The sequence below is a fragment of the Dreissena polymorpha genome, chromosome 9 (genome assembly GCF_020536995.1).
Source record: "Dreissena polymorpha isolate Duluth1 chromosome 9, UMN_Dpol_1.0, whole genome shotgun sequence".
In the NCBI taxonomy this organism is placed as follows: Eukaryota; Metazoa; Mollusca; class Bivalvia; order Myida; family Dreissenidae; genus Dreissena; species Dreissena polymorpha.
The window spans coordinates 3,380,609-3,393,452 of NC_068363.1; the positions used below are offsets into that span (position 1 = coordinate 3,380,609).

General features: G+C 37.2%; 1 protein-coding gene across 1 annotated transcript in view; it reads left to right on the forward strand.

The window, feature by feature from the left end:
- The first annotated feature begins 30 nt into the window (after positions 1-30).
- Positions 31-12,844, forward strand: part of LOC127843795 (AFG3-like protein 2) — a 45,303-nt gene continuing 32,489 nt past the window's right edge. Inside the window, exons 1-3 of the mRNA XM_052373594.1 lie at positions 31-182; positions 9,574-9,826; positions 10,829-10,913. Coding sequence (XP_052229554.1) covers positions 99-182; positions 9,574-9,826; positions 10,829-10,913 — 422 coding nt within the window. The 5' untranslated portion in view covers positions 31-98. The remainder of the gene's footprint in view (positions 183-9,573; positions 9,827-10,828; positions 10,914-12,844) is intronic.

Sequence of the window (12,844 nt, forward strand, 5' to 3'; positions counted from 1 at the left end):
TATCTTCAAAAATAATGCGTATATATGGCGTTCAAGAGCTATAACCTGTTAAATAATAAGTCAGTTTCTCGAGAAAGGTTACACGAATTTATATAATTATGGCATTGCACTATATCAGATTTGCAAACAGGCTAGAAAAATTACTACAACAATCAGTTTCAAGAGGTTGCCTTCAACATGAGGTAAATATATTCTGTTATGTATAAAATGTAAACAAAACTTTGCTGTGTTTCATCACTCCTTCATGGGGTTTCTCTCTAATTCTCTTTTTTCTTGTGGTGGCTAAAATTGATTTTTCAGAACTGTTAGAAAATTATTGTATATAGAACCTATCGTCCATGATTTATGGCAGTTCCAATATATTCAAAATGCAAGTCATCATTGAGAGATGTAGTTAGCGGAGTCCCTCAAGGCAGTGTAATCGGACCGATACTTTTTCTGTGTTTTATCAATGACTTACCTGACATAGTATCAGGAATTGTTAAGATTTGTGCCGATGACACAAAGCTTTTTTCACCAGTAACAACAAATGAGGAGTGTTATAATCTACAATCTGACCTAGACAACTTAAGTGACTGGAGTGATAAATGGAAATTGACATTTAATGCAAAGAAATGCAAAGTTCTTCACCTTGGAAGTTTAAATAGTGATTTTCAGTATTCCATGAGAGACCCGGACGGAAACTACACAGCCATTGAAGCAGTCACAAATGAGAAAGATTAAGGTGTGACTTTTGACGAGCGGCTAAGTTTTAACCAACACATTACAAATATAACGAATAAAGCACAGCGAACTCTTGCCTTAGTACATAGATCCTTCGAATGTCTTGATGAAGAAATGTTTCTGCCTCTGTATAAGGCTTTAATCAGGCCAACCTTAGAATACGGATCATGTGTTTGGTCCCCTCACCTAAAAAAACATATAAAGTTAATTGAAGATGTGCTGCGAAGAGCAACTAAACTAGTGCCATTGGTGGCACATCTACCATACGACCAGAGACTTCGGAAGTTGGGACTAGTCACACTTGAGTACAGAAGGGACAGGGCGTATATGATCCAAATTTTCAAATCTTTACATGCGCTGGATGATTTAAACTGGGAAAAATTGTTCGATCTGGCTGAGGGTAATCTTCGTGGTCATCACTTGAAACTAAGAGGCAAGAATTCCAAAAGCAATGTAAGACTCAACACCTTTAGTCAAAGATCAATTCATTAATTTAATGGAACAGTTTGGAAGAATCAACAATAGCTGCCACAAGTGTTAATCAATTTAAATCGTTGCTAAATTCTGAGAAATGGAACATTAAGAAGTTTAACATGTCTGTAAATGAGTTAATTTTAACAATTATTATTTACTAAGCGCACTCTAGAGAAGTTTTAACAAAATATTACATATCAGCGAGAGATTCTAAAGAAGAGAACATTTATCAGAGGGGCCATAACAGCATAGCTAATTTACGGCCCAACAGTCCAGGTATCCAGGTATCCAGGTATCAATAATTGAAAGGTAAACAAGCTTGAATAAAAGTTCAGTCATGTTCCTAAATGCATACATGTTTTTTTGTGGGTGAATGCATTAGCAGTGACACGCATATTGATAAAGATTGATTTAAAACAAACCTTGAATGTATTATTTTATTTCAATTTCCCTCTATCCCTCCATTAGTCTGAATCTAGACCATGTGTTTACTTAAAAGTACTTATCCCTTATTCTCATAATTTTTTTTTATCCCCACGCTTTTTGAAAAAAAGGTGGGGATATTGTGGTTATCTCCGCCGTCCGTCCGTCCGTCTGTCCGTCCGTCCTGGCCACTATCTCCTCCTACACTAAAAGCACTAGAACCTTGAAACTTACACACATGGTAGCTATGAGCATATGTGCGACCCTGCACTATTTGGAATTTTGATCTGACCCCTGGGTCAAAAGTTATAGCGGTTGGGGTGGGGCCACGTCAGAAATTATCACTCATTTTTTTAGGTTATTTTACATTTACTTCTTTATTTCTACACCGATTCACTTCAAATTGATACTGGACCTCTCTTATGACAATACGGTCAATCTCAACCATGCATGGCCCCATTCCCAACCCTGGGGCGCCCCGCCCACATAGGCCACACCCACCAAAAATTTCCATTTACTATAATTTTTTCATTTCTACACGGATTCACTTCAAATTGATACTGAACTTTTGTTATGACATTAGGGTCAATCTCAACTATGCATGGCCCCAATCCCAACCCTGGGGCGCCCGCCCACATAGGCCACACCCACCAAAAATTGCCTTTTACTATAATTTCTTCATTTCTACACCGATTCACTTCAAATTGATACTGAACCTCTCTTATGACAATACGGTCAATCTCAACTATGCATGGCCCCATTACCAACCCTGGGGCCCCGCCCACATAGACCACGCCCGCCCAAAATTGCCTTTTACTATAATTTCTTCATTTCTACACTGATTCACTTCAAATTGATACTGAACTTCTCTTATGACAATACAGTCAATCTCAACTATGCATGGCCCCATTACCAACCCTGGGGCGCCCCGCCCACATAGACCACACCCACCCAAAATTGCCTTTTACTATAATTTCTTCATTTCTACACCGATTCACTTCAAATTGATACTGAACCTCTCTTATGACAATACGGTCAATCTCAACTATGCATGGCCCCATTACCAACTCTGGGGCCCCGCCCACATAGACCACACCTGCCCAAAATTGCCTTTTACTATAATTTCTTCATTTCTACACCGATTCACTTCAAATTGATACTGAACTTCTCTTATGACAATACGGTCAATCTCAACTATGCATGGCACAATTACCAACCCTGGGGCGCCCTGCCCACATATGTCACACCCACCCAAAATTGCCTTTTACTATAACTTCTTCATTTCTACACCAATTCACTTCTAATTGATGATGAACTTCTCTTATGACAATACGGTCAATCTCAGCTATGCATGGCCCCATTACCAACCCTGGGGCACACCTAGGTCAAACATTCGGCGTGGGGATACGCGTCGGCCTCTGCCGCGCCATTTCTAGTTTTAGATCTGAACTTTTCAGTTGAACCTTATTAAATATTGTATTGAAAATATCTCACATCAGGGATTTCAATTGAAGCAGAATCCTGCTTTTTGATTCAGTACAGTCCACGCGTTTCCCCAAAAAACATGCTCCCTCCGTGGGGCATTCGTCTGCTAGAGAGTTATTCCGCAGCGGGGAAGGCGAGGTGTATTCACTAAAACGCTAATACCCGCGGCTTTTATTACTTAAGCCTACGGGTAGTTGGTAAATGCAGGCAATTTCCGTTCTTATCAGAACACCGCCGCGCGACGCAGTGTGCTACTGTGCATTCCAAAAAATATAAACATTGCAATTACAAATTGTTTAAATACTGTGGCTTATAAAAATAAAGATAATTGTATAAAAAAATTAATATATGTTTTTATTCACAGGTACGTCTACAATATGAATGAATATATGACACATAAAGCGTATTGACAAATTAATATTTAATTCATAACACATATAACACAAGAATAAATGTTCCGTTAAATTTCCAAACGAGAATAATATTTTGTAATCCAAAACACGCTTCCGATTTTTAATGTTTAAGGGGCCTTTTCACAGATTTTGGCATGTTTTGAAGTTTGTCATTAAATGCTTTTTATTGATAAATGTAAACACTGGATCTAAAAAGCTCCAGTAAAACGTCAAGAATAAAATTTAAAAAAAGGAAAAAAAAATAGCCCACAACAGGACTCGAACCAGTGACCCCCGGAGTCCTGAAGTAAAAACCAATGAGACCGCTCGGCCATCCTGCCAATTATGTATGAAAGACGTATTTTATAGTTTATATAAGCAATCTTTGTAGTTTCACAAAATTAAACGACAACAACAGAACTGTCCAAATTATTCAATCATTTCGCGTTGCAACGCTTTATAATTTTCAGGTTTTTAAATCATCAAAATATGCATATAATGGCTATATTAGACCATGGTAAATGTTCAGTATTACTGTTTCCTCACAAATATCATAACTAAAACGAAAATTTGCGAATCTAAAACAACTTTTTTCAATTTTGTCAATTTATCAAAACATGAAAAGATCCCTTAAACACGACGTTTACAAATGCTTCCAATATACAGTCATCATGTATATTTTCAGACAAAAGCTCGCGAAAACTATGCTGCAATGTACAAGTTCAAGGTTTATGCGTGGAAAGCGTGCGTGTATTGATTTTTTGATACAAACTTTGTAGCTCAGAGAACACTGAATTCTGTTGATTTCGGTTAAAAGTTTCTGTGGTACTTTTTAACACAATTATATCGCGAATAATTTGATATTTCCTCCAAATTAATTTCAATTCAAACACGCCGTATCTATAGCGTTACGGTATTTTAGTAGAGTAATTATTGAAACAGTTATTGTACTGTATACTGATTAAAGAGAACATCTGGACGGAACTGGATTAAGTGTTTGGCGTTATGAAAACATGCAAAGCTTGTCTACTGACCTATTGTGTAGACTGCTGTCTGTGGTGTTTTGACAAAAGGGATTAACATGTGTGAATGTCACTCTGCCGATTTGGTCCATAATTGACCACTCGCCAGCTGTCAATCAAATTCACGAAATTTTGTTTATTGCTGCCACATGGTCCGACAAACAAAGACTGTCGCAGTAATGGATAAAGCCAGTGCCTTCCCCAGGCCATTTAAGCGCCCCTTGCCGGGGCGCTTGAATTTCGAAATCAGAGTCCCCGGGGCGCTTGAAATTTTCCGATTAGTGTATTCTTCAGTAAAAGAAAGTGGAGATTGTCCAAAAAAATCAAGGTTTCCCTATCAGTGTATCAATATTCCCTGTTTTAATAGAGCACTCGGTACCTACTTTCACAAGTAATCGCCATAAACACCACATGGGGTAATGGATAATCCACTGATAAGAGAATAGCATGACGCGCGTATCGATTATTCTAGCCACATTACACGGTCATTTAAATGCTGACAAGGATGTATCTGGTAACTTTCCAGTCGTCAAACTGTGAAGTTCATCGTCCAATCGGTTACGCGAATGCTTATGAGGGCGGGGTTAACTATCGACCATTATTTTTGATTGACGTCGGGCATGAAGTAAGAGTTTATCGCAGCTTGATTAGCAAGTAGTTGTACCATTTGAGTAATATAAAACCGGCAATTAGTACAGTACAGAACATTAAAGACGGTTTCGGGCATCATCATCACACCTTTTTACTGTAAACAAGTGTTACCTATGACTCATAATTAATACGAGAAATTAATTGCAAGTGGTAAACAATTAATTATTATAGCGGTTACAATTATGTGATAACAATTTATTTAATTCCAGTACATGTATATTTCAACATGTCCATTTATAGAACTGATTAACCTCGTTTTTCTGACATTTATTCGACACGTAATGCGCTTTTAACAAATTTTCGTTGAATTAATTACGCACACTTGTAAATGTTTCGTCCGATAATCGATAGTTAGAAGACTGATGACGGCAACCGGCCGTGATCCTCGTGGACAACGTGATTTTCATGCATAATTCCGTCAAAACATTTATTCGACTCGTAAAGTGTGTAAACAAATTATCGTTGAATTTATAACGCAACGGTTAATATTTGTTGAAATGTCAAATGGGAATAATTAAATTTGTAATCCGAAACCCATTACCGTAAGTCGATGTTAACGCGTTTTTAATCCGAAACACACTTCCGAATGTAAATGTTACCGCACCGTTAAATATTTTTGCTTCAAATTAGGAGTGCAAATTTATTTTGTGTCGAATCTTTTTCTCAATTAAAAAGAGCGCGAAAATTATGCAGCATGTACAACGTCGCGTCTATTGCATACAAATGGCGTGTATTGAGCGTTTTAACAAGCACACAACAGGTCAGGGGATTGACGCATATTCAGAGGCAATATTTCATCAAATCTATAAATAGTCACTTAAAAAATGGCAAGGTTTGTGTTAAAGAAATAACTGAAAGCTTTTATCGTAAATATTTACCAGAAAGAGATTGATAAAAACGGAATAAACGGGATTATCGGGTAATAAATAGAAACTTGAAAAATAGTAAGTATACAGTAATAGAGTCGGGTTGAAACGGATGTATTGGGGAATCGTTCGAGTCGGGATTTTACTATCTGTGCGGAAAAGTTTTAAAACAATTAAACAATATAAAAAATTATATGTTTAAATGACTGGGGGATTTTTTTTTGAAGAGTCATACCGCACCAAATGACGTCTTTTGACGCTGTTTTTCTTTGAGTTATAACGCACCACAGAACGTGAATTGACACGTTAAATTAAAAAAAATCAACGTCGGGAGGGGACACCCCTCCCGAACCCACCCCCGGGGCGCCTGAACAAATTCCTGGGGAAGGCACTGAAAGCGTTTTATGAAAACACAACTTAGTGGCGCGGAGCGATCTCGTATTTGGCGACTGGTCAATGATAATTAACGGTAATACATTGTTTTGAATGTCATTATTTTATATACATATGTACTTGTAAGAATGTAATTTTATTTAAAAATCAGGAAGTCAAACAAAGTTAAATTGATCGTTATCTCGTTAAACTCGGAGTTTCCTCCGCGTTGCCCAACGCCGAGGGCCGCTGCGTCAGCTTATCAATTTGCCGGTTGTTAAACTCGGCGGCACCAATCATGCAAACTCAGCGTAACCCGGGACGTTCTTAATCTTCCTCCGTGGGCGTGTCCGCTGAGTAGCGAGGGAAATTGGTGAAAACGCGTGGACTGCACTGTACTTACTTTTGAGTCCTGCAAGTTATCTGCTTTGTATTATTTTGATGCAAAGTTTATAGGGAAGCTTTCTCAATAATATATTTTATATAATTAAAATTGTGCTAAATCTCATAGTATTTCACTACAATGTACACTAGAAAAGATAAACAGATAATTTAACTAGTATGCACAAACAAAATAACTCTATGTGCTTAACCCATTTATGCCAAGCGCAGGTTTTTTTATCTGATTTTGGGGAAAGGTCCTGGCCTTTTTTTAGGGGGAAGAAATTGCGCGAACTGCCGGATTTTGGGGGAAAAAATCACGCGAAACGCCTGATTTGGGGGAAAATAAGGAAAGTCTTAAATAATCAAGTTAACATATTTTACTGTTTTTAAAACAAATTCTAGGCAACAGATATTTAACCAGGTTTTCCGAAGGAAAAAACTGGTTATTAGATTGGTGAATGCGGGCTGGCTGGCTGGCGGGCTGGCTGGCTGGCGGGCTGGCGGAATAAGCTTGTCCGGGCCATAACTATGTCGTTCATTGTCAGATTTTAAAATCATTTGGCACATTTGTTCACCATCATTGGACGGTGTGTCGCGCGAAATAATTACGTCGATATCTCCAAGGTCAAGGTCACACTTTGAGTTCAAAGGTCAAAAATGGCCATAAATGAGCTTGTCCTGGCCATAACTATGTCATTCATTGTGAGATTTTAAAATCATTTGGCACATTTGTTCACCATCATTGGACGGTGTGTCGCGCGAAATAATTACGTCGATATCTCCAAGGTCAAGGTCACACTGAGTTCAAAGGTCAAAAATGGCCATAAATGAGCTTGTCCTGGCCATAACTATGTCATTCATTGTGAGATTTTAAAATCATTTGGCACATGTGTTCACCGTCATGGGACGGTGTGTCCCACGAAAGAATCACGTCAATATCTCCAATGTCAGTGTCGCCACGACTAAAAATAGATTTAAAAAAAAAAAAAACTTACAAAGGGGGTTAATTTTTTTTGGTCATTTAAAAAGTTCAGTTTGAGTTTTCTCCCTTTATCAGATTTTTTTTTCACAATGAAAACCTGGTTTTGTGACAATTTTGTCCCTTGTTTAATTATGCAATATGTTCTATTATCTACACTGGATCAGGTTAACAAAAAAAAAATGTTTGGGGGGGGAATGAAATCTTGGGGAAAGTTTACCTGCTGAGGGGAAAAAAAATTGAGGGGAAAGGGCCGTTTTTCGGCGGGTCGCAAAGAAGGAAAAAAACCTGTAGCGTTTAGAAAAAGGCCTTGGCAAAAAGCGTAGACCCAGATGAGACGCAGCATGATGCATCAGGGTCTGTGCTGTTTGCTTAAAGGAATTTCTGTAAGAAATATTCTAAATATATAAATAAATATACTAGACATCCCTAATTTTGGAAATAAATTGATCCAATTAAGAAGGATGGGAGAGTCCACTAGGCATAAATGGGTTAAGTATTTTGACCCGTTATTCTGACTTATGAAACTTTCAAGCACAGGGTCATTTGACTCCTGGTTTTCCAAATTTATTGAAATCCATCACTTTAATCTCAATTGTGAAGCCTTTGATAGCAAATCAACAACATCACTAATTTAACAAACTTAAGTTAAAATGCTTGTTCCCAATCAAAGGGACCCAGCCCTTTCTTAAAATTGAGGAAAAGCAAACATTGTTAAGGGCCATATGGTAAAAAAAATGCATGCTATTCTTTTTTTCATCAGACCTAATTTTTATTGCTATGGTTGCAAAATAATTAGCAAATAAAAATCTGGATCTCGCCATGACTAAATAAAAGAACTAAACCTAAACTGATGAAATTTATGAAGATCCAGTTATTACGCCTACAACATGAACCTTTTTGTCTCTGACAAAGGTCCCCCGTCTTAACATGTGGGTGTTCAGGTACATGTATACACATACTTCTGTATAGTCTATAGATGAACGAAATATGCTTTGTTGGTAATCTTTCATTTCATTGGCAAACGTAAACTTAAGCCTTATGTAACAAAAGTGTGTCAAAACGAAAATTAAAAGGAAATTAGAAATGGCGCGACAGAGGCTGACGCGTATCCCCACGCCGCATGTTTGACCGAGGGGGCGCCTTAGGGTTGGTAATTAGGCCTTGCATAGTTGAGGTTGACCGTATTGTCATAAGAGATGTTCAGTATCAATTGGAAGTAAATCGGTGTAGAAATGAAGAAGTTAATGTATGATAACATAAAACAAGAGATGTGTTTGTCAGAAACACAATGCCCCCTACTGCGTCGCTTTGATTTATTTAAAAAAAAATGTCATTTGGCAGGTTCATTAATTACCTCCCTTTAAAGCTTATTACTTCCATTTGATTTGTTTTTTTGACCTTGAAGGATGACTTTGACCTTTCACCACTCTAAATGTGCAGCTCCATGAGATACACACGCATGCCAAATATCAAGTTGCTATCTTCAATATTGCAAAAGTCATGGCCAATATTAAAGTACATAAAACAAAAAAATGAGTGAAAATCTCTGACCCGTCCCCACCCCAACCCCCATAACTTTTGACTCAGGGGTCAGATCAAAATTCCAAATAGTGCAAGGTCGCACATATGCTCATAGCTACCATGTGTGTAAGTTTCAAGGTTCTAGTTCTTATAGTGTAGGAGGAGATAGTGGCCAGTTTTTAGTTTTTAAAAAGCGTGGGTATAAAAAAAAAGATAGAAATATTGCTCAGTAACTCACTCAACTGATACAAAGGCATAATTGAATGTTTGCTTTTTAGGTCAGAAGAAAGATTCACCTCCTTTCAAGATTAAAACCCTCTGATTGGAGGACTCTAATAAAAGACTGGATTGTTTTGCGAAAACATAAATCAGATGGTTGGGAAAACTTTGGACTTAGGGCCGGTAGAAAACAGCCGAAAAACAACAATGAAGCTAAAGATGCATCGAAGGACACCTCAAAAGAATCTCCAAAAGAAGCACCAAAAGAAGAAATACCGAAGGAAGATTCTGGTTCTTCATCGACAAAGGGAGGTAATGAGTTTTACCCATCATAGTTGAAAAGATTATGTTTGCAGACTTTGCAGACTGTGTACATGTAACTTCCAGTTAACAATTCAGATAATAACAATTATTGCAAAATACTTGTTACATGGTGCAATATTATGAATGTTTTGTGTTTAGGACTGAGAGAGTATCTTTATTGAATATGTACTTAGAGGTCACGTTCTGCAATACATTACTCAAATATTTAAATAGGCCATAACAAATCTAGATTTGTTTGAATTTATATTTGGAAAAAAATGGAGTAACAGAGCAAAATAAAAAGTAAAATAACTTGTTCCATTATTATTTTTATTTTAAGTCAAAGATGAGTTCAAAGTGTACAATACAGAAATATTTTGTCAATACGTATTAAACATATCTGCCAAATGCAATTCAATTTTTTTTTAGTGCCAATAGTTTCCTCTGAATACAACTTTGTCCATTTTTGGGGGGCTTTACTGTTGTTAATGATTGTTAAAATATGAAAAAAAATCGTCTTAGTTGTAAAATAAATAGACTTAAACAATTTGAGTTGAAAATGAAACACTTTTTTTGAACAACTGAGATGCTTGTAAAGGCCTTATTTGTTTAAAGTTGTTTGAAGATAATTTTTATTTGATATTCCTTAATAAAGTCTTAAAGACATTTAAAGTTTTAGCTGACATCTGCTTATAAGAAGTTGAATTACAAGAATACAAACACCTCTTTTTACATAGGAAATTGTTAATGCATTTGAAGGCTAAACAATATCATTTTTAAGTATATGCAATTCATTACACTGTCACTCTGCAAAATATAATATATTAAATGTTTTAATAACATATACAACATAAAAATGTAAACAAAACACAAATCAGAGGCTCGAAGTTAAGACATTTAGTTTTCCAAAAAGTAATGCAAGCCGTTGTCATAAATTTGAATTTGTTTTATTCCAGTTAATGGTGTTAAAAATGTGGTGTCCAACTATATGTTGTTTGTGGTTGTTCCCAGGCTCACAACGAGAAAACCTGAGGGATCCTATCAAAGGATTCTACAGAAATCAGGGCAAGTCAACAAAGGGTGGTGACAACAAATTGTAAGCAGTAGTTTTTCTTTTTTATGTCCCCCACCACTATAGTGGGGGACATCCCCCACCACTATAGTGGGGGACATATTTTTTGCCCTGTCTGTTTGTTGGTTGGTTGGTTGGTTTGTTTGTTTGTTTGTTTGCTCCAACTTTAACATTTTGCCATAACTTCTGCAATATTGAAGATAGCAACTTCATATTTGGCATGCATGTGTATCTCATAGAGCTGCACATTTTGAGTGGTGAAAGGTCAAGGTCATCCTTCAACTAGGTTGGCGCTAAGGAAAAAAACTTAGTCGCCAAATCTAGGGGGGTCCGGCGGCATGCCCCCCCCCCCCCTCCCCGGATTTTTTTTTGATCCTAGATTGTCTGTGGTGCGTTTTGGGGCTATTTTCTGAGCAAAATTAAGACTATTTGTTTCTGAAATTAGCCCTTTTTGCTTGAAAAGTTTTCTTTGCTGGTGAGCCACTTGCTGACATTTTGCAGCCAATTTATTTGTTTACATAGACACCAGTGGCGTAGTGATAATGATACACTAACACCGTTAAACAGTTTTCGGTACATGTGGTATTTAGGTTTTAAACCACTAAAGCAGCCCGCCCGTCTCGGAAGTAATTATACGACATTTTATTAAATCCAAACATTTTTTTTTGTTTTTGAAGAAATGCGTTAGAAATTACTAAGTCAGCATGAGACCGCCATTGCACGTCAAAAACCGTGAGACTCACGACGAAACCGTGAACCTTGACAGGTATAGACGTTTCTGATTCTGCATTCACGTCTGTACTATTTTAGACGTCCTCCGATCGCGAACCTAACATTTGGTCATTTCCTGAGTTTACATTATTCTGTCCGCTTTCTTTTCTAAAGAATTGTGTTAATTTCTCTTGCTTCGACTTTCCATTTTCGCTCGCAGCATCCATTTTTCCCAGAATCTGCAACTCACTTTCTAAATCGGTCTTTCAAGTCGCATAGCGACCGTAAAGGGAAGTAACTCTTATCTACTTTTTTAGCCAATCAAAATCGTTGTGTCTTGGGAAATTAGTTTATAGTGGCTATGTCAATGCCATAACTCCGCCCATCTGATTAAACGACAATTCCGTACTGGTCGATTCGATAACGTTGAATCATAACATCTATAGCATAGGTCATACACGGCACGCTTCAGTGATTCAGTCATCGCGTAAATAGCCAAGTAACCCAAATGTTAAAAAAGTCTGGTCGCAGTGTAAAGCTTGACCAATTAAGACATTAGCCATGTGGATTATCGACCTAGGCGGTCGTCATTATCCCCTGGGGCCTTTCCGGTAAGGATGTTATCTGTGTAATCTTAGCGATGTTTCTGGCGATTGATACGGCCTGAAAACAGGCATTTAGAGTGTGCATTTGTAAAGCATAGGGTCTATTTTTTCTCAATCGCCAATTTCATGAAAATCTTATTTTTAATCGCCAGCTAGGAATTGTAATCGCCAATGGCGATTTCGGCGATCGGTAACGCTAACGTAGCTTCAAGGTCAAAGGTCAAATATATAGCTTCAAAGCGACGCAGCAGGGGACATAGTGTTTCTGACAAACACATAACTTGTTTAATAAGGCTCTGGAGCAGAGCCATAGCCTGTTGTGAGTGAAAAGTCCACTGTTTTTGGAAAAAACTAATTTAATATAATATTGATAATAATTCAAATCATAAGAACAAAATTGTATAAATTATAGTTGTACACGCAAAAAAAATATTTCTTACCATTTTGCTTAGGGAATGGGTCTGTTTGTTTAAAGTGTGCTTAATTTGGGGATATTGTTCACACAATTAAACTGAAAATGGGGTGGAGAAATATCTGAGGGTCAATGTATTTTTGGAGTAGAAAGAATTTAAAGAAACCTATATTTGGCTACATCTACCCAGTATATAATACAAAAACTTCCCTTTGTTATCTTTATTT